This window comes from Natator depressus, chromosome 26 (genome assembly GCF_965152275.1).
Source record: "Natator depressus isolate rNatDep1 chromosome 26, rNatDep2.hap1, whole genome shotgun sequence".
Taxonomy (NCBI): Eukaryota; Metazoa; Chordata; order Testudines; family Cheloniidae; genus Natator; species Natator depressus.
This window is the reverse complement of record NC_134259.1, coordinates 8,047,550-8,069,488: the sequence shown is the minus strand read 5'-3', so window position 1 is coordinate 8,069,488 and position 21,939 is coordinate 8,047,550. Positions and strand designations below refer to the sequence as shown.

Below are 21,939 nucleotides of genomic sequence, written 5' to 3'. Positions count from 1 at the left end.
CAGTTAACGATCACTTCCATTCAGCACTGAATGCATTCACCTCTGGTCTTAAACACATCACGTGTTTAAATGCATACAGTGACTCTGCACAATATTAAAGGACTGGAAGAAAAATACCATATCCAGTGGGTTCTCAAGGTGGAGGTCATGAACTCCACTGGTATCACCCTGCCCAACCCATTCAGCTAGATGGGAAGGGAGTGTAGGGATGTGGAGAAGTCTCATGGTATGGAAGATGTTGATAACTACTGCCGTAACCAGTTGAAACTGCTGGGAGGGTATAATAGGCAGAATGTAATTGCCCTGTATTGGTGTTTGTGCAGTATGTCAGGGCTAACACATTTATTGTTGCAAAATGTACCATGGCTCTACAATGACCAGAAATAATGAAGCCCTTGAAATGAAGCCCTATATGAAGGTTTCATAACTCAGTTGAACAACTCCAAATTTTTAGAGCTGAGCAGGAACTGCAATTTCTTGTTTTGTGGGACATTCCACCATTTCCGAATATATTTTTGTTCCAAATCAGGGGAAAGTGGTGAATTTTGGAAACTTAACATTTTAGGTCAGTTAAAACATCTTGTTTTGATTAAAATCAAAACATTTCATTTCAATGTAGACTTTTTATTTAATTTTTAATGTTTTTATCATATGCAATTAAATTTCAAAACGAAAAGTCATTTCTAAATTAACATTCTGTACTAAAAATGTCTAAATGGAGCCCTTTGACGTTATTAAAATGATTAGCTTTTTAATGAACATTTTATCAAAATGACACTTTCCACAGAAAGTTTCTGTTTGAACAAAACAGTATTTTCTGACAGACTAGAATGTTTCTCCGGGTTTTTTTAAAGGATGCGTACGTACCCTGCATATCATATTCTTTTGTAAATTATTATGCTTTTCAACCAAATTCCTATATATTTGCCCTCATGTTTTTTACACAGTAGCATTATGGAATAAGAGCCAGTGCTATCATAGTCTTTGAGCACTCTGTGTGTTCATTTCTCATATTTATGGTGCTATTTTTGGACAGAGGATTGGGCCTTTATATTTATTGGTAATGAGTTTATATAAGTCATCAAATAAGTGCCATAGTCAATGGGATTCCTGTCTAGATTTTTCCAAGCAATGTGATTTTGATTCACTCTTTCAAGGGCAGACAGTACAGCACAGTCGTGGCAGGAGATTACATTAGTCATGTCAAGCCTTCACTTGGTGCAGAATAAAAATTATACTGTTTTTGCACTTCATTACCCTTCGCTGCTTTGAGCACACTAACGTGGCAAAGGATGTCATACCTCACAGTTGGCATATTTCTCCTTGTTTCACAGGGCAGGCGGGTGTAACACAGTGACAGACTCGTGAACTGGTAAAATCACACTGTAGAATGTAAGATTTGTAAATGCTGTATGGGGGATGGTTTTGTGATGAAGGCATAGGATGGGGAACCTGTAGATCTGGGTTCAGTTCCAGATTTTGTGAGTAACCGGGGAAATTCACCTAAACTCTGTGTACTTTAGTTTCCCTAGCAATACAGTGGAAATAATTTTTGTGTCATAGGGGTCTTATGAGGGTTCATTCATTAATATCTGTAAAGTGCTTTGAAACTCATGGATGAAAGATAAATAAAACGTCTTTCCGTCCGTAGAAGATACATCAAAACATCGCATTCTCCTATCACTCACGTCAATTGACATCACTAGGGACCTTAGGGCTTCTGTCTGTATTAGCTGGGGTGTAATAATAGTAACTTGACATGGACATGAGCACCAGCCCAGATCTCGGTAACAGGACAATCTAAAATGTTGGCTCAAAATATATCCCTAGCTTTGGGGTGAGTAAAGTTCTGGCTTCAAGTTCTGCAGCATGAGATTAACATTTTATAGCCACAAAGCACTACACAAACACTAATTACACCAATAGTCTTGTATTATGTCCATTATACAGACGACACACAGAGCTTAAAAGGTCTTGCCCAGACCACACAGTGGTTTAGAATGTAAGTATCCTCAGTGCAGTTTACCATTGCTCTGCCCTTGTGCAAGCCATTTACACTGGTGTAAAGAGGGTGAAAAATGCTACTATTTTGATTTTACATTCCCTTTGACCTGATGTAAATGATGCCCGTGCAACACCACTGAAGTAGACATACCAGATCTTCAGTTGGTGTCAATTTGCAAAGCTGCATTGATGCCTGGCCCAGTCCATGTATGTGAAAGCACAATTTTGTCTAAAATGTGCAAGTTGCATCTACCATGGGAATGAAAGAGTTAAGAAAGGAAGATGGTGGATTCTACAGATGGCAACCCATGTTTGCTGTTAAAGCTACTCTGTGTCCTTTTCATGTACAATGTGCTGTTCCTAGATAGGAAGTTGCTACAAATCCCCCCACCCACCCAGAAAAGCAGGAACTTGGCTTTGACGCTGGCTATTTTCTATTTTTAACAGTCTTTGGCAGAGCGTTAGCATTCCATTTAAAATGAGCCAAAAGTCACAGCAAACAAATTTTTTTCACCCACTACTACATTTGGCTTAATAGAGCACTTCCTGGACTTGGATTTCATTTACCTTTTGCATTGAAACAAAAGGGGAAAGGAATGGACAAACTGATGTCACATTAATTCAATGGAATTGGGGCATCATGGTCTCCTTAGGTGCCTTTGAAATTCCCAGCCAAAAAGAATCTGTCAGAGAGATAATGAACAGCTGTAGGGCATTTTGTTATTACAGGGAAATAGCATTTGTATACTAAGAAATGTCTGGCATAGTCACGAAGAAAAATCATGAAATACTGATCTGATTTCTTTTGTACAACAGTTTGGATGAGTCACTTGGTAAAGAATTAAAATATTATCAGCGTTACATTGGAAAGGTAAGGTATTTTCAATCAGAAAAGGCACATTCACACGGGCAAATGACTGTAATGTGCAATGCACGAGTAGCAGTTGTGATCCACAGCCAGACGTCTACCTGTTTGAAAATAAAGAGCAAGGTTCTCTGCTGTGCCTAGCCTGACTGTCAGGGAATCAGCTAGAACTCTCTCATATGCTGCCTCAGTCATAGCCTGGGGCATCTTAAAGCAGCCTAGTGGCTGCTCTAATTTGCACCAATTGGCTGTGGTCCCTAAGAGACCTTGCACCAACTGAAGATAACTAGATTACACTGCACTCTGGCCACATGTCCCATTCCTCACTTGCCCCTAAGGTACTTCCTGTGCCCATCTTTTCAGCTCAGAAAGTGAGGGTTTGTGTCATGGTGGGTAGACATCGCTTTGCATTTGACAATAGGGATTGCAATCAGCAGAAGCAGCATGAGAGTCATTAATCATTCTCATCATTTGTGTGTCCGGTTCAGGCAATATCCTGATACCTTCTCACACACACATTCACCCAGAAAAACTCTTTTCAGTGCATGCAGCTTAAATAACTTTTCTGAACTTTCTAAGTTTCAGTTTGAACACGTATCCAGAAGCAGTTGAGTTCAGATCCTACTGATGAACCCACAAATTCCCCTACATTTTCAAAAGTCGCCTTGTCTTAGGCTCCCCTGAGACCAGAATGAAACACTGTAGAGTTCAGGAACTGCTTTCTGGCATGGTTCAAGAGCAGAGAAGCATTAATGAAATGAATCCAAACTTCTTCAGCTTGGGGGGTTTGGTTGGGCACACAAAGGTCGGGGGGGTGATCTGAACTTCCCCAAAGTTCAGTTCGAATTTGAGATCTTTTGTCTTCATTCAGGCCCGTGTCTCTAACAGTATCGTTGTATGTATGATTTTGGAGAACAAAAATGATGAATGTTTGTTTTCTGGCGAACTTCATGTGTTGTGCAAATAACTACTACAGTATCCCTATCAATCTAGGCATGTTTATGATTTCACAGGGCGGGGGGGGATATGTCAATGATAAAAGAGCTATTGATCAAAATCTTGGCTGTAAAGACCCAAACAAGCAAATTGTGTTTTCTGGGAAGTTGGGATGATGTTTATATCCAAGATATGTTATCCAAAGTAATCACAGATTTTGGAACGATCGGGTCACATTATTGGAGGCAAGTACTTTGAAAGCATAATAATGAACGATCTTCCCCTCAAAAACCTGTTAAGGATTTCATGCGATGGTGGATCTGCAGCAGAAAGTGGCCCTAGAGGCTTTATTATTTACCACGGGCCCCCAGAACAGGTAATATTTTGACAGCATGGAATCCAGTTCCCTGTTTCATTCACAGCCAGACGGCACTGTTTTCATTTCCAAGAAACTTGAGCGTCTGAGCGAGGGCACTGTGGGATCTTATTACAGGCGAATTTCTAGTGTTCTTCTGGAACCGCTAACCAGCAGCATTGTAAACAGTTCTCCACAAGCATCAGTGTGCCATCTTGGGTATCCTCATGGCGTTTCTATATTTTGGTCATTATGGCCCTGATTCAGCAAATCACTTAGGCACGTGCCTCTCTTCATGTTACAAGCATCATTTGAATAACGTCAGTAAGCTTTCTTACGATAACTAACGTTTATGGGTGACGTGTACCGTCATGTAGCAGGCCAGTCTGAAGCCTATGCACCACTTACATCCTCGGAATGAAAGAATGCCACACATTCTAGCAACACTTTTAGTCACTTTGCTTAGGACATGGGACATGCCGGATGCGTAGGCGTTGTGCTGGGCCTCTGCCCAAGAATGAATTTTACTCTACAAGCGCCAAGCAGAATTATTAGTAAGGGTGGCTACAAACAACACTAGAACATGTGACATCCCTGGCAAGAAGACACAAATATTTATAAAAAGAAAAAAAAGAGGAGTCCGGTGGCACCTTAAAGACGAACAAATTTATTTGGGCGTAAGCTTTCGTGGGTAAAAAAAACCCACTTGGCATTTTACCCATGAAAGCTTATAGCAAAATAAATGTGCTAGTCTTTAAGGTGCCACCGGACTGCTCGTTGTTTTTGTGGATACAGACTAACACGGCCACCCCGCTGATACTTGACAAATATTTATGAATTAATTAATTAGTTAATTCATTAGTGACTTGGGTAATGGAATGGACGGTATGTTTATAATATTTGCAGAATACACCAAGCTGGGAAGGGTTGCGAGCACTTTGGAGGACAGGATTAGTATTCAAAACAACCTGGACAAATTAAAGAATTGGTCTGAAATCAACAAAATGCAACTCAGTAACGACAAGTGCAAAGTACTTCACTTAGGAAGGAAAAACAAATGCACAGCTAAAAAATGGGGAATTGGCTAGGTGGTGGTGGACTCACAAATTGAATGTGAGTCAACAATGTGATGCAATTACAAAAACGGCTAATATTCTGAGGTGCATTAATAGGAACGTTATCCTGAGCTACTTGGCACTGGTGAGGCGTCAGCTGGAGAATCGTCTCCAGTCCCGGGCACCTCACTTTAGGAAAGATGTGGACAGATTTGAGAGAGTCCAGAGGAGAGCTAAAAAATGATAAAAGGTTTAAAAAACCTGATCTATGGGGAAGAGTTTAAAAAATTGAGCAACTTTAGTATTTAAATAAGGCTGAGGAGAGCTCTGATAGTCTTTAAATACGTTAAGGGCTCTTATAAAGAGGACGGTGATCAATTGTTCTCCATGTCCACGAGAAGGTAGGACAAGAAGTAGTGGGCTTATGCTGCTGCAAAGGAGATTTAGGGTAGATATGAGGAAAATCTTTCTAATTATCAGGGTAGTTAAGCACCGGAGCAGGCTTCCAAAGGACGTTGTAGAATCCCCATTATTGGAAGTTTTTAAGAAGAAGCTGGACAAACACCTGTCAGGGATGGTCTAGGTTTACATTGTTCTGCCTCAGCGCAGGGGACTGGACTTGATTTCTCGAGCCTGGCATTTCTAGGATTCTATGTCAAGCTGGTTGAAAAAACAGTTTAAAAAAAATCACTGGATTTGATAACCCTTTTTTACTGTTTGTTTTTTTTTTTAATTTCAACAAAAATATTTGAAAATCAAAAAAATGTATCCAGCGCTACCCCGACCAAATAACTTTTTTTTTTTTTAAAGTGGTGACTTTTTTGAGAGGTAGAGGTGGCATCAGTCAAAATCTGAATTTTTGGCCATTTTAAAAATTTTGAACCGCTCCAGTAGGAACATACTCAGGCTAATCTTTCTGCTCATGGGATAAAATCTTTTAAAATGGAAAAGTTACAGTAAGAATTTTATGTTAAGTACGTTTGGAATAGCTGCTTTTACAATAAGGTGGAAAGACTGCCTTCTGCCAAAGAGCTGAGTCTCAAAGATTAGAGGAATGTAGTGAAATGCAGTGAAAACAGCATAACTCCATGGTCATTTAGAGACTACACAACTGTCCTCCTTCATGACCGTTCAGAGCCTCAGAGCAACAGCTGGGAGAGACCACACAGCTCCTGGCGCTTACACTAAAGGAAAGTATCTAGTAGGTATTTGTAGTACAGGGTTTATGATACATATGCAAGCAGTTCTGGTTCCAGCCTGGAAAATGACAGGGGTAGGTATCCACACAAGCCAGTCCATTACAATAGATGTCCCGTGCTATTAGTCAAAAACAAATCGCTGGCGTGCTTTGTGGCTTTTGTAAATCTGTGGGGACCGAGCGTACCCCGAACGGCTGGCTGCTTTCTTTGGCAGGAGAAGGTTTCTTAAAAATCAATACATTCATTGAACAATTGCTTTTTTTTTTTTTTTTTTTGGTACAGAGTGTTAACCAAGCAGGGAGATTTTTAGGTCGGGCTGTGTCTTGCACACATATCCAAACATTTCCCCACGTTGCAGGCGAGCTGGAGCCCACGGTTATTAAGCAGAGGGAGATGGGTCATGTGATCTCTTCAAAAAATGATACCTGGACTGGCTTTGCACTTACAATCAGTGTTCCTTGTAGCCGACTACAGTTGAACAAAGTATCGGCCCGTTTTGGCTTTGAGCCACCCTTTCCCTTCCCTTTTTAATTAGCTCCAGGAGAAACAGCCTTACCATTCTAGCAGCTTCAGTTAATCACTGCTAAGCACTCCCACTGCAGGATAGTAAAGACGTTTTGCCACTCCTACTGTTTATACAGCTATTGCTCAAGGGCCTGGTCCGGGCTCGTTGCAATCAATGGGAGCCTTTCCATTGGCTTTTGTGAATTTTGGCTTAGGCGCATGATGCTGAAAAATCTGTGGGCTGGGATTTTTGAAGGATCCTAAGTGAGGGAGGCATCCAGGTCCTTTAGGATCCTTTAAATATTCCTGTGTGAACGTGGTCATTGGGCTGCCCATTAGCTGGGATCCCAGAGGTGGTGATTCCCGGGCCATTTCAAACCCCGTTAAGTTGTCTCCTTGCTTATCCGAGCAGTCTGGTGCATGAGCTCCTGGGAGGAAGTAATTTCCCTTTGTCACCTCCTTTCACCAAACTATGGACTCTGTAGAACCTAAAATATGAAATTACTGCTGCATCTGTAACTGAACAGATAGGGTCCCCTGGGACAGTTATTACATACTGTCTATGTAACTGTAGAGCACCATACATTCTGAAATGTTCTCTTCCCCAGGAGGAATGAGTCTGTTTTCGGAGCATCCAAAAATCATGAACTTGACTTGTTTTCATTGTTATCTCTCTTACACTTTGACTATCTGCAATTTCTCGCCAGTTTTGTCTTAACACTCCCTGTATTTTCCATTCCAGGCGTTTTCTTTCCTGCACTCAAGCCCTCAGACACGGTTTTTAAAATAACGTTTTGGCTTGGGTATTTGAACAGCTGCATCAACCCGATCATCTACCCGTGCTCGAGTCAAGAGTTTAAAAAAGCCTTCCAGAATGTCCTGCGAGCCCAATGTCTCACAAGGAAGCAAGCAGCCAACAAGCATTCCTTTAGCTTCAATCTGAACCAGCCAGCTAGGCCCAGTATGGACGGTGCCAAGGATGTTGTCTGTATCCCTGTAGGGTCGGGGGAAACCTTCTATAGGATTTCCAAGTCCCATGGGGTCTGCGAGTGGAAGATTTTCTCCACCATGGAAAGCATGTCTACAAAAAGTGCAATCTCTAAAGACAAGTCCAACTGCACCAGAGCCAAAGTGAAGAGCAAAGGTTTCCTGAGGACATGCTGCTGTGGTGGCCCATCAAGGAGCGTCGCTCGGGAGAACCGTAACGTGCCGACCATTAAAATACACACTATCTCCCTCGGTGAAAACGGGGAGAATGTCTAAAGGTTCGAGATCTCTAATGGGATTGGGGGGGGGGGGTGGATCTTTACATGCAACTTTTCAGCTCTGGCAACCCTGCTCTGCTGGAATAGTTCTGCTAGCAGGAAGTTGTTCTTTTTAATGGGAAGTAGGGTCGGATACTGAAGTAGGGGGAGTGGCCTGAATCAAAGGAGCAGTACGTCTTAACACAGTGTGGATCAAAGCTTTTTAAAACTGAAGTCTTTGAGAGTTGTGGACTTGATTCAAAGCCCATTGAAGTCAATGGGAATCTTTCCATTTATTTTAATGGGCATTGAAGCCCCAAAGCACCGGCCCCTTGAAATGACTGTAACATCATTTCCCTATCGTTTAAAGGCCTTGATTTTCACTGTCTCTTCTTTTTAAAGCTCCGGCGATTCTGATTTTGAAGTGCAATGGGGTGGAGGGAAGGGGACAAGAACATCTAACGCATCTTGCGAGAGAGAATTATAAATATACCATGGTGGTTTCAGCATGGGTACATTTGGAGAGCTCAAACTTTAAAGCCACTTCATGATATAACCTTTTTTTTAACAGCTGGACCGGTTGATCCAACAGCAACAGAAGTTAAGGGAAATGGGGAAAGAAAGCATTCATTGGAATATTATGTATCTCTGAATGGTCTCAGTTAAGCGAGTTCTGACATGAAGACTTTTCAACTTCAGATCACCTCTGCTGCTCAGTTAAGGTCCAGTCCTGAGAGGCTGTGAGCACCCTAGATTCCTGCTGATGCAAACAGAGAGTTGACAACACATTGGGTCAGGTCCACAGTTGGTGCAAATCAGTGTAGTTCCATTGACCTCAGTGCCCATGGAACTATGTTAATCTACACCAGCTGGGGATCTGGCCCTCTGTAACTTGCAGAAGTCCCCTGACCCCAAAGCTGTCTGAAGTTCAGTGAGTTCGGCTTTCAGGGCTTCGTGAGGATAGTCCCTTCCGCTTTGTGTTTTGGAATCTAGTAAATTCCATCTCAAGGAAACACTTGATGAAAGGGGGTGAATTTCATCTCATTTCAGAAACTTGCCACAATATTCTTTTCTTTTTTAAACACACTGGTCATCCCAGACTCATTCAAAATGTTTCTGAGCCTTACTGCTTTTATAACAAAACTCGAAACCAAGCCAGATGTGTGTATCCTGGGGTTTCCAGGAGACCTTTGTACTCAGTCATATTTTCCAGTCTCTAGAAGGTCCAGGGGGGGCTCTTTAAAAGTTCAACACTTCCTGCTCCAGCTACTTGCCAGAGCCACAAAATCTTCCTACAATGTAGCGCACAAGAGTTGCAGATGAGAGGCTGCCCTGCTGTGTATTTGTACTGCATTCTCTTCTTGATGCCTTCTCTGCAATGTAGTGAGCCTCTCACACGGTTTTGAGCACCAGGCCCTTCATTCCTATTCAGATCAATGGGAGATACATGCACAAATGAGTTAAGGATGCACCCCAAGGAGAATGGGCCCTCCCTTGTAGATGTGGGTGAAAAAAGCATTTGGGAGCCTGTTATATTTTCCCTTAGCTATTCAAACAAATAAGCAATTCAGGATCTGAAAGAAACAGTGGGAGGAATTATTTGCACAATATCAGATATAAGCAGCGCATAACATAATTACCCACTGAGCCTGCCAAGTAATAACGCAGCTTCCCTGGCATGAAGCATAGATGTCTTTCCCAGTATGGAAGGGCACGTTACTGTGAGGCACTGAATGCCTATTGATCTGAATGGGAATTATAGGTGTCCAGCACATCGAGAGGACATTTGGAATTTTGCAGGGCAAGGCTTTGAAAAGACCCCTGAATAATATCGATGAGGCATCATTATTCATTCATCTCTCATTCAGTAATAACTCCAACATTTGGCAGGGTTTGATCCCCACTGCATGTCTTTCATTTGTGCATCCCTGAGACACTTGTTAGCTTCTGAGAACCCATGAAGCACCATCAGGTCCTTACGAATTGTCTTGGAGACTTTGCAGAACTAGAATTTACAAGGTAGCTTCACATAGTTCTGGCAGCGTAAAGCGGCCTTGAGGGGAGTGTAAATGTAATTTGCACCCACGCTGAGGCTCCTTTACACAGCCAGAGTGGTATAAACAGTCCGAGTGTCAATGAGAATTGAGCCCAAAGTAAACAAGCAGTGAAAAGAGCTAAATAGGAATAGCATTTTCTGTTCAATAAACTCCCAAGCCATCACCACACCTTGGGGACAGGTTCACAAAGGTATTTAGGCACCGAAAGATGCAGATTGGCACCTAGTGGGAGTTACAAAAATGCCTAAGTGAGTTAGATGCTTAACTTCCATTGACTTTAGGTACCTAATCAGCTAAGAGCACTTTTGTAAAATCTAGTAGGGGCCCATCTGCATATTTAGGCATCTAAATCTGGCCGTTGGTGTCTGACCATCAGAAGTCAGATTCCAAGTGTACTCACAACAAGCTTGCTCACAAACGATCTAGAAGCCATGAATGATTTGCCCAGATGAAGTCATTTTGAATGACGAATTCAAGAAAATTTGCAGACAGTTCACAAACAGAGGCAAAATTGTCCAACTAAAATTTTCCCTAAATTTTTACTCTGCTCTACTCTAAATGCATTAAAATCGTTGTTTAAGGTTACTGAAATCACAGTTGTTAACACAATACAAAGTGCCCAATCCCATTGAAGCAAGATCCTTGCTACCGATCTCAAAAGGGATCAAAAGCGAAATCTGTAAAAGGAAGGCGGGAGGAGGGGAGAGGAATGTGCTTGTTTGCAGCTGCTATCAATCCAGTGTGATTCAAAGATTTCACAAAGGTGGGGAGGCATGAACCATCTTGAGAAGCGAGCATTTTCTTTCCTTTATAACAATCAAGAGCACTTTAGGCCCTCTATGGGTGCCTGTCATTTTCCTCACAACTGTGATTGCCTCAGATAAGTGTTTTGTGTGAGTTTACAGGCGCTGAAAGAATACCATGTGTTCACAGCAAATTTGCAAGGTGGCAGTTGACCGACTAGGGATGATCCCGAGGAGCGTAGATTCTGCTTCGCTCCTCATCTTAAAACAATTTGCAGATTTTCTTAAGCAGCTAGGCAAGAGGCAAAACATAGGCCTAGCCATGTGCTTGTTCCCGCTACGTGACACGTCGGGAACATGAGTTGTGTACAGGTCTGTGACGTAAGCAGGGGAGAAGCAATTTGCAGTGGCAAGTGGTCTGAATCCCTGTAGGATCAGGGGAACCTTCCAAAAGATTTCCTAAAACAATCACATATTCCAAACCTCAGATGTTACAGAGGGCATACGCACAGACAGGTCACTTCTGAATGGAAGTCAAATTTCCCCAAAAAAGGAATAGAGTAAACCAAGAAAAAGGCTAATCCGTGAACACTTCCTGTAATGTAGTCACTATTCACTTGATTAGCCCCGTTAACTTTACTGGGATTAAGGGCTGCAGGATCAAGCGGTTAATGGCCGTCCTCGTTACTAGATCACTGATCATAATGGGGAGCCCAAGTTCTCCAGGTAAATGACCAAACAGCCAACCATGCACCCAGTGAAGCTTAAGAGGATCTTCATTAGGCTGCTGCTGTGATTGCCTTTCTTGTCTTTAATTTGCAACACCCAATACCATTGCTTTTCAAGCTTCAGGCCTCTGTGCTGTAGTCCTTTAGACTGGTCACTCTAACAATGTTTTGGGCACCCATCTAACCCTCCCAAGGGGCTGCCTTCCTGCCCGTGACGATAGAATGTTGCTGCAGATTACGGACAGGCCTCTTATTACCATCTGAGTTTAGGTAGAAATTCTGTTAACCTAGCAGTGTTAGGGCTCATATCCTCTGTGGACCAGCCATGCGGGGCCCTGTTGACCCCAACTGAGCAAGCTTCACATTCTCTCTAGTAGAGGATAGTGCTACAAATATACACTATCCTGTATGTTATAGCACAATGGGGATACTCTCTGGGAATGCAACTTGTTTGGGGACAGTGTGAACTAGAGTCCCTGACATAATTAAGGCTGCTGTTTAGCCCTTCAAGCATACTATTTAGTAATGGTATAATTGCTAATCTTGCTGACATTAATTCATCTCTGTTTCCACCTATAAAGATGCTACCTATAAATAAAGGTTGACAGCACACTTGAGCTGTCCAGCGCGAGAGCTAAATTAAATTATAAGGGCAGTGCTGAGGTTTTTCCAATTCATCAAAGCTTCATTGTATTCTGCAGGTCAGTAAATGACACTTCATAGCTTTCTTTGCACTGAGGGAGTGAGGCAACGAGTTTAGTTGATTGGACGAATTAAACACTGCCATTTGTTCAGTTCTCCCATATGAATGTTGCATAAGAAAACTAGAGAATATCTTAAATACTTTAAATTAGAGATGGGATTAAATCAAAACCCGGTATCTGAACCCCTCTGACTCTCAAATGGTATATAAGCCTGGACCCCAAATTTGTGGCACTAGCCCATCTGTCGTTAAAAGAAGCAGCCCACCTTTGCTTTAAACCATCGTTTAGAACTGAACTGAACCTTTCTAGAGATTTGGAAATAAAGTCCAGGATTTGAAACCAGCAAGTGTTGAAATATGCCATGAAAACATTTATTCTCATGGTATTTCAAGCCAAGACGAGAAGCAGAAGAGATGGAAATCTCACAAGAAAGCCCTGCTCTTGTGAGGTTCCCAGCCAAGTTTCGCAATCTCAAGGGGTTCAAATACTTTGGATACCAAACCTGAACTCTAAAACATTTGAAAAGTGCCCATCAGACTTTCTTAACATGAATATTACTGGCTAGAGCTTGAAATCTTCAGAAGTTGGATGCACAGTCAAAGCCTACGTGACATCAAGTTACTGACCAATCACATCAGAAGGACAAACTGTTGTTTCCGTCACTCGTCTCCTCACGTCTTCTGGACTGCACGGTTTACACTGTTGCTTTTTCAGAAACGTATATTTTTATATGCTGTACAATGGGGGATTATTGTACAGCTATAAATAGTCTGGAGCAGATGGGACAATAATTTCAGAGTAATCTTAAAATAATGTTATATTAAAAACCTGAAATGTTATTCAAAAGATGGCACCATGTTCACGTGGTATAAAAATAGACAGGCAGTCAAGGTCATCTCTGACTCAGAATGCTCCTACTTGTGAAAGTCAAAAGCCAGAATGATTAAGAGTTTAACCCCAAAAGTTCCTCTTCAGCCATGTCGAGATACTGAGAATTGACTCCACGTAAACATTGGCTATTTTACTGTTGGGACATGATTGCTCGTAGTCTAGTCTCTCAGTGCACTACATCCCAAGAGTAAACTGGGATAAAACCACAAATCCGGAATGGCAGGAGGTCATTAGAAACTGATGGGGGTGTGGTATCTCTCCACCAGAGCTGCTACTCCCTGCTGGTCTGCATGTTGAGATATTGAGCTCAGAAGCTGAACTTAGATTCTCTGCACAGCAGTGTAACCAGAAGGTTACTAGTCTGCTTGGCCTGGTTTAAACACCTCCCATGGAGCGGGAGAGGCTGAGGGAACCGGGCTTGTTAAGTCTGCAGAAGAGAAGAGTGAGGGGGGATTTGATAGGAGCCTTCAACTACCTGAAGGAGCGTTCCAAAGAGGATGGAGCTCGGCTGTTCTCAGTGGTGGCAGATGACAGAACAAGGAGCAATGGTCTCAAGTTGCAGTGGGAGAGGTCTAGATTGGATATTAGGAGACACTATTTCACTAGGAGAGTGGTGAAGCTCTAGAATGGGTTACCTGGGGAGCTGGTAGAATCTCCATCCTGAAAGGTTTTTAGGGCCCGGCTTGACAAGCCCTGGCTGGGATGATTTAATTGGTGTTGGTCCTGCTTTGAGCAGGGGGTTGGACTAGATGACCTCCTGAGGTCTCTTCCAACCCTAATCGTCTATGAGTCTATGATTCATGGAACACTCTTTGAAGAATCAATTTGAGGAACCTCCCTTTCAGTCATAGTCACCGTAGGCTAACATGGTGTATTTGCCATTCTGTCACCCTCTGCAAAGGCAATTTGTGATGACAGAACACGATGCTCCGCGCACATACCCCTTTTAGCTTCCATTCAGAGGAGGGGATCAAATTTCTCTTCTTTCCGAGGATCCTGGAAATATTCAAACCATAACACTAGCCACTTCTCCACTAACACTATCGCTGCTGTCACATTTGCCAGCAAGTATAAATGCACACATTTGGTTTCGCTCACCCAACAGGGAATCTCTGTATGAAAACTGCCAAAAACTTGCTGAACACAGACGCTCGTCAAGTTGACGGACATTTGGGTTGATGGTTTCCAAAGCTATTTCGGGAACTCTGAGGAAAATAAAATGACTGGCAGCCCGTATGTTTCTTGTTTAAAGTGAATTCGGCATTGAGGAATGATTGACAGCCTTGAGGAGTGAAGGTCTCTATTATCCGTCAAATAGGCATTCGCAGTGCAGCTTCCCTCAATGCCCTGCCAGTTACTATTGTTTGTGTTACCAGAGCACCCAGCTGAGATCAGGGCTCTGTTGTGGTAGGTGTTCTTTGAACGCATAGTGAGAGAGAGCTGCTAGCCCAAACAGCTTACAATCTAAATAGATCAAGGGTAGGAGGGGAAGTAGAGGCAAATAGGGCTTGCCCAAGGTCATCGACGGAGCTGGAAACAGAGCCCAGGTTGCCTGACTCCCAGTCCAGTGCTCTGCATACCAGACTATGCTTCCGCTCTGATTTAAGTGAACCCCACAGAAAGCGGAGAGAGGAGTACTGCCCATTCCGTCATTTTACTGAGTCAGACAACCGAGGCCTCGGTCCTGAGTGGAGCTGAGCATCTCCCATGGAGCCCTGAGCATCCTCAGCTCCCAAAGTCTCTGAGAAGAACTCAGCGTTGTCAGCCCCACACAGGAGGCTCTCAGCTATTTGCTGGCTTCCAATGTATATTGACACCATTGGCCAAACAGAAGCAAAAAGCCACAAAAGGAAGCAGAGTTTGATCAGCATTCCACCACCTGGAGTTTGATCAGACTTTATCATCGATTGATTTTTCGGGTTTATATTCCCTCGAGCGAACACTTTTAGAATCCTATTGTCTGTAACTGTGGATTTTTTTCTATTATCCCTGTAAATGTCTGACACTTTTTCTGATTCACGCTAAGCCTTGGCCCCAGTGGTATCTAATGGGGGGGTGAGTCCCAATGGTTAATTACCCATTGTGTAAAAATTATCCATTGGGTAAGTGGGTTTCTTTTGGCACCTCCAGTCTTACTGTGATAGTAAAACGTCCCTGCCTCGACCGTATCTATTTTGTGGAAGGGACGAGTTTATTGAATTGGATGTTCTGTGGGTCACATCCTGCGCCCAATGACATCAGTGACGTAACTCCCATCGATTTACAGCAGGATTTATTTTAATTATAGGCATATCTATGATGCTCATCCCGCCACACCAGCTGAGCACCTTGTTAATGAGTGAATTCACATAATGCCTATGTGGGTAAGAAAATGATGTTCCCATTTTATAAGTAGAGAAACTGAGGCACAGAGAAGGTAAATGACTTGCCGAAGGAAGCCTTTAGCAGCCATGGGGGCAGAATCCATATTACCTGGCATCCCGTTGCATGCCTGAATCACAGATTAATTCTTTTCTCCTATAACTGTTTGAGTGAGGTAGAGGATTTAACCCCGGGCATGACAGGTTACAGCCAATGGCACTTATTTCTCCTAGTTGGTTATTTCTATCCTTTCTGCAAAAATTCCAGCCATCATCTGTAAGAACTCAACAATAACCTATAAGTGCTTGCCAAGCAGCAGAGAGATGGGAGGGCATAACAGCTAGCAAGAAAAAGTCTGGTAATGATCCAGCCTTGTTTACTGAGCTGCTATTTATCTTTGTTTACCACATTAGTTACATTCTATTTCAAATCATCATTTCACTCAGTGCCCTTTTAATCTCACTGGCATTTTGGTTTTTCATTTGTTTTTCCACCAAGTCCAATAGCCCTAGAACAACTCCCATAAACCCACAGCCAGTTGTTTACAAGGCTCGCTTTCTTGCCAGATTAAAGTGAGACACTCCACGAACTCAAGGGGGAAGGGTGGAAATATCTGTACAAATAATCCAGTGGTTTCGTAGCTAGACACATAAGTGAACAGAATCGTCAATATCTATAACCTGCAACTCAATCAAAAACGTAATCAACTCGTTTTAAAGGGTATTCACAGGTAGATATTGTCGTAATCATGACAGTATTATGAAAATCCTAGATTCTGGGAGAAAGTTTATAGTGCATTGAAAATAAAATTCTTCTACCCAGTTTGATTAATGGAATTGAATCACTGTAGCTCCCAAGAGGAGATTCAACATTTGTATTAAAAGTTCAAGTAAAAGGTCATGCCTTATATAGAGAGTCACTGCATATTATTCATGCTGGCGAAGAAGCGGAAAAAAGAGAACACACGAGCTATGGAGGAAATGAAAAGATAGAAGGAAGAGCTATATATTGCACTCTACTGAAGTATGAAATAATGTATCTTTTAAGGTCTGACACACAGAAAGGAGCTAGGGTAATGTGGATTATTATCTCTCTGTTATAGCAAACATAAATCCATGTTGAAAAATATCTTCTGCTTTAAATATCATGACACCTTGCAATCTCTTGCAGCATAGTCCAGAATGGCCACGTATTTATACTAAAAACAATACAAAAATATGAATTCATAGTACTCTGTGTTTCAGACTGAACAGCAAAATGTGTGCCTATTGATCCATATTTATCCGGTAACACTTGGGCCTTTGTAAGACAGTTCTGTGAAGCAAGACAGAGCTCAGAAATCCAACCAGCATTTCTACAATTTTCCACATGAAAAAACCTGCCCACTGATACGTGAGATCTCAGCTAATGATCACAGCACCGTTATGTTTTGTGAGACTATAAATATCTTTGCTGAATGTTGCTGGCCGGTTATTTGTACTCTATATGTTAGGACAGTCAGAATTATGGTTTTAACGCTTACCTAGTTATTGGTTGCAGAAATATGCTTGGTTTCCTTCCATTGATTGCAGCATTTTACATCCACACCGTACAAGATGGGCTGCCAAAATTTAAGATATTTCACTCTCATGGAATGGGCACCACATATTCTGAATATGGTGTTTCAATGTTATTGAATTTTCTATATGCTGTTTTTATAGACCCAGTGTTTGATATGTGACATGTTTGAACGGTCATGCTGGTCATTTTCTTGAACAAAATTGGATGTTTATGAAATATTACCAGGTAAACAAATAAATTATTGGGAAAAAAGATATTTTGTGAAACGTCAACCACGTTTTTTTCAAAATTGTTTGGGTTTCCTATAAATGTGAGTTATCCCCAGTTACAGACTTTTCCCTATGTGCCGGACCGAGATTCCATTAGTAAGGTATCACGTTGAGTCATACCTTACTCCACAAATGATCCCATTGATTTAAGTGGTGCTGCTCTGTGATAGGGTGTTCACCCCACACCAGAAAGGAAGGGGTTAAAAGCAGGCTAGGGAGGCTGTGCAGGGAGCAGCTCATTGGAGGGAGGCTGCATGGAACAGCCAATCAAGGCCCAGCAGGCTCACGTAAAAGGACCAGTGGGGCTAGAATGAGTCAGTTGCTGCAGGGAGCCACAGGAGGGAGGTTTGTGTCCTCGTGGGCTGCAGAAAGGTAGCGCATTGGACAGAGCAGATGCTGGGAGGGAGCGAGGGAGCTCCTGGCTGGCTACTGGGACTTGCGGGCTGGTGGCCCTGAAAAGAGGGCAAAGAAGGTGCTGGGGCCGCGGGGAAGTGTCCCAGGGAATTGAAGCAGCACTGGTGGAGAAGTTAAGGAGAGGCAGCAAGAGGCTGCTAGCTACAGGGAACCTGGGCCTGGACCCAGAGTAGTGGGCAGGCCAGGGTCCCCGCTACCACTGAGGAAGTGGGTGGACTATTTGGACTGTTCCTCTGGCATGGAATCAGAATCAGTCCCTTCATATTTATTGTTGTTGCTATTTGTATTGCAGTAGTGCTTAAGAGCTCCAGTCCTAGACCTGGGCTCTGTTGTACCAGACACTGTACAAATACAGAACAAAAAATATGGCCCTGGCTTTAAAGAGCTGTCAATCCAAGCCCCTTGATCTTTTTCTTGAAGGTCACAAGTTGAGGCTCTTTTCTTAGGAGATGCCTAAAGCCCACTGAAGTCAGGGAGAATTGAGGGATCTGGATACCTTGCAGAAGTAGGGCTTTGTAACATGGAATTACTTCTGCTTAAGAATAAGTGATGCTAAAGCATTTGAATATCTAATTTATCATACGAGGCCTGCCAACCTGACCTTGACTGCTGACCATAACTATAACCATAACTACTAACGTACAGACTTAGCTGTGCAATATTTAGATTTCCTGTCAAAGGGGAGGGTTTGGAGTTATTTTTATAAATGGTGGGAAAGCGATGCTGGAAGTGCATTTTTCTGCTTAGTCTCAGAGTATGTGGATTAGGCAATAAAATCAGTTCAGGTAATATTGGAATATGCTCCTCCTTCTAGCACTGTGATGGTAGCCCTTGCTCTTGCTATCTGTCTTGCAATACATTCCCATCTGTTATACACAAATCAGTGTTTTAGGGTAGGAAGGATGGGTAAGTGGCTAGCACATGGGACTTGGATGCAGGCAATCTGGGTTTGCTTCCTAACTAAGCAACCGTTGTGTTGAGTGACTTTAGACAAGTCAATTAATCTACAGGGTTTAGGGTGACCAGATGTCCTGATTTTATAGGGACAGTCTTGATATTTGGGGCTTTTTCTTATGTAGGTGCCAATTACCCCCCAGCCCCTTCCCGATTTTTCACACTTGCTATCTGGTCACCCGAATCCTGTACTAAATTCCCCACCTGTGAAGTTGAGAGGGAGGATGGTTCAGTGGTTTGGGCACTAGCTTAGGCATTGAGAGCCCTGTGTGCATTCCCTGCTCTGCCACAGACTTCTTGTGTGACCTTGGGCAAGTCACTTAGCTTCTCTGGGCCTCAGTCTTCCATTTGTGCAGCGGGGATAATAGCACTGCCCTGCCTTCCGGGGATGTTGTGAGGCTAAAATTCCATGAGGGATTGCGAGGGACTGGCATACTAGAGTGGCAAGGGCCTAGATGAGACCCATTGATGCTTTTTTGTTAATTTAATTACGTTTACACATTAGGTACTAATCCCTCCAGGGCCTATGCCCTTTGTTAACTTATTGTCCTAATTTCTGCCTCTTCACTAAAAGCCTGGCACTAGCCTCGTGGCAGCTCCCATCCACTCAGTTTCCTTTTTTGTAAAGGGAAACATTTAGGGCCAGATTGGAACCCTTGCTGTATCACGAGGCTGCTACTCCCACCCACTGCTGCGGGGCGTGGGAGAGCCTGGGGCTTGATTCCACCTCCCCAACATGTGGGCCAGCACAGTTGAGCCAGGGAAGTAATTGGTACCTGTTCTATGGCAGAGGCAAAGTATTTCCCCCTCCTGGGGGCAAGAGGGGAACCGAGAGCCACATTGTAAGTGCAGAGAGTCAGGAAATGATTTCTTATCTTCCACGAAAATAAATTTCAAAGACGACAAAAGTTTTCCTTCCAGATTTTCATTTCTCTGAGGAAAATGTGAAAAAATTGCAACGGAACCCACCGACTGTTTGCCAAAATGTCACCTTTGGCCAAACGCTGTTCTTTGTTGATTAAAAAGTTGAGACAAAAACATTTCAGTCAGCCCCAACTGTGACTCCGGGTTCCTGAATCAGCCCAGCTGTGCGCTGCCCTTGCTTTGAGCTGGTGGCACTGAGCCCTTAGAGAGCCAAATTCTGATCTCACATCAGGGCCAGTCTGTAGTTACTTCACCAAAGTCAGTCAATTACTCCAGATACATACGTGAGTTCAGAATCTAGCTAAATCTTTCTGAATCATTAACTCGTTCTCCCTCACGCTTGCTGACGTTTTTTTTCCCCCTCTGCTGTACTGTCTCCATTTCTACAATAGCCTCTTTGATAGAAGACGAGCCAAGTTGTGCTCAGCATTCCAAAAAAGCAGAATCAATCTTCAGTCCAGAGCTTTCCTCTGATTTACATTTGATCCATCGACAAATCCCAGAGTTTTATTTGAGTTTCTTACCATAAACATGGTACTACAGAGACGAAAATAATTTAAAAATCCAAAATATTATGTGTTTGGTACACTTCATCCAAGTATCTCAAACTGCTTTTAGAAGCATTGTGAATTAAATAAGTAAATTCCACAAGCTATTTCCCGTGGAAGAACCCCCAAGCTCTTTTATAAACGTAAACTGATAAACAAACTACGCACGAGGACAAATTTGTCCTCGACTGAAATGTAGCCACCTCTCGGGTAAAACAAGACAGCTATTCCACAGCTTATATTAACATTCTACTTCCGCTTTGATTGGGAAGTGTAAATTGCCCCATTCAGTTGAAACTCCAGGGGAAATGTAGATGGCAGAATCTAATTACCTGAGTCAGAATTGTCCAAGATACCCAGTTTAACACGACAATAATTCCAAAATGAAAGATATGTGATATTTAATGAACACATGGGGTATGGCAATACTCTGCGCCACTCAGTCTCCCAAAGATATGACCGTGATTTTTGCTAACATGCTAGAGAACTGGTGCTTCTATTTTACACAGTTCAGACACCGCAGAGAGTTTTAATAGAGGATTAATCATGGTCCCTTGCAGAATCCTTATGATCAACAGACATGACAGCCAGCTGGCTCCCCAAAGAGAAAGAGACATATTGATTAAAGAGGAGAAGAAAACCAGAAACACGCCATCTTAATGCTGCAGCTTCTGTACAGTCAGTCATCTGAGTGCAGTGTAAGGTCGAGACATTCCTGGACTTCCTTGGGGCTCAAATGCTTTTATGATGATAAAAGTGACTGTGTTTGCAACCACGTGAGCACATAGGTGCTGGATCTGCTGCACCCCCTGGCTTGAAACACTAACAACAACCCCAATACGTGGTTTCTGCCTTCAGCACCCCCACTATTAAAATTGTTCCAGTGTCACTGATTGAGCAGCAAGTGTTAATGAAACATCCGGTTGTTTTTAACAGCCACATATTTTATTCGGCTAATGCTGCAGCACACTTCCCAGTGTGATTCTTTCGCTGTTCGTTAGAGCGGTAAGTAACCCAAATGTATATCCGTTAATCCATTAGGTCACGTAATGCATTTCCCAGCCACCACTCTCTGTCTGTACACTGTGGACTGTTGAACTGATTGAACTAGTCCCGAGAAGTGTGGTTCTTTACATTTATGTTGCACAGCTGCCCCACTGTCTGCAAAGCCTTCCCAGAATTTGGCTTTCAGCATGCAATCGATAGCATCCTTTGTGTAAAAGCAAATGCATTTTCGCAGGCTGTTCATACAGCTGCACAACAATCTATGGGGCTGGGACTTCTTATTTCTAGAATGCTTTCGACTGTGGTGCACCTACTCTGATATCCTGTCTCGGACAGCAGACAAGCACTGGCTGCTTCAGAGGAAGTTGGAAAAAACCCTAAAGTGGCAGATGTGGGATTGTTTCCCCTGTAAAATGCCATGCCTAAAAGATAGAGATTCGTATGACCCTGAAGCATAGGCGCCAACTTCCTCTCTATCTGGGGGGGAGAGGGGGGCTGCTTGACGCCCCCTCTGCCACCGGCACCGCCCCCACTCCGCCCCTTCCCCCAAGTCCCCACCCCTCCCCGCCTCTTCCCGCTCTCGCTCCGTCCCCAGCCCTGCCCCCGCTCCACCCCTTCC

At 43.0% G+C, this 21,939-nt stretch overlaps 1 protein-coding gene across 3 annotated transcripts in view; it reads left to right on the top strand.

Annotated features, from left to right (window-relative positions):
- The window catches only part of ADRA1A (adrenoceptor alpha 1A), a 79,089-nt gene extending 70,310 nt beyond the window's left edge, over positions 1 to 8,779 (top strand). For 2 of the 3 annotated variants that reach the window (XM_074939957.1, XM_074939955.1), the window contains 2 exons: positions 7,661 to 8,183; positions 8,734 to 8,779. In XM_074939957.1, the coding sequence (XP_074796058.1) occupies positions 7,661 to 8,181 (521 nt within the window). In that variant the 3' untranslated portion in view covers positions 8,182 to 8,183; positions 8,734 to 8,779. Of the gene's footprint in view, positions 1 to 7,660; positions 8,196 to 8,733 lie in introns of those variants that run through there. The other variant, XM_074939956.1, reaches the window with a different exon arrangement.
- Positions 8,780 to 21,939: the final 13,160 nt, after the last annotated feature.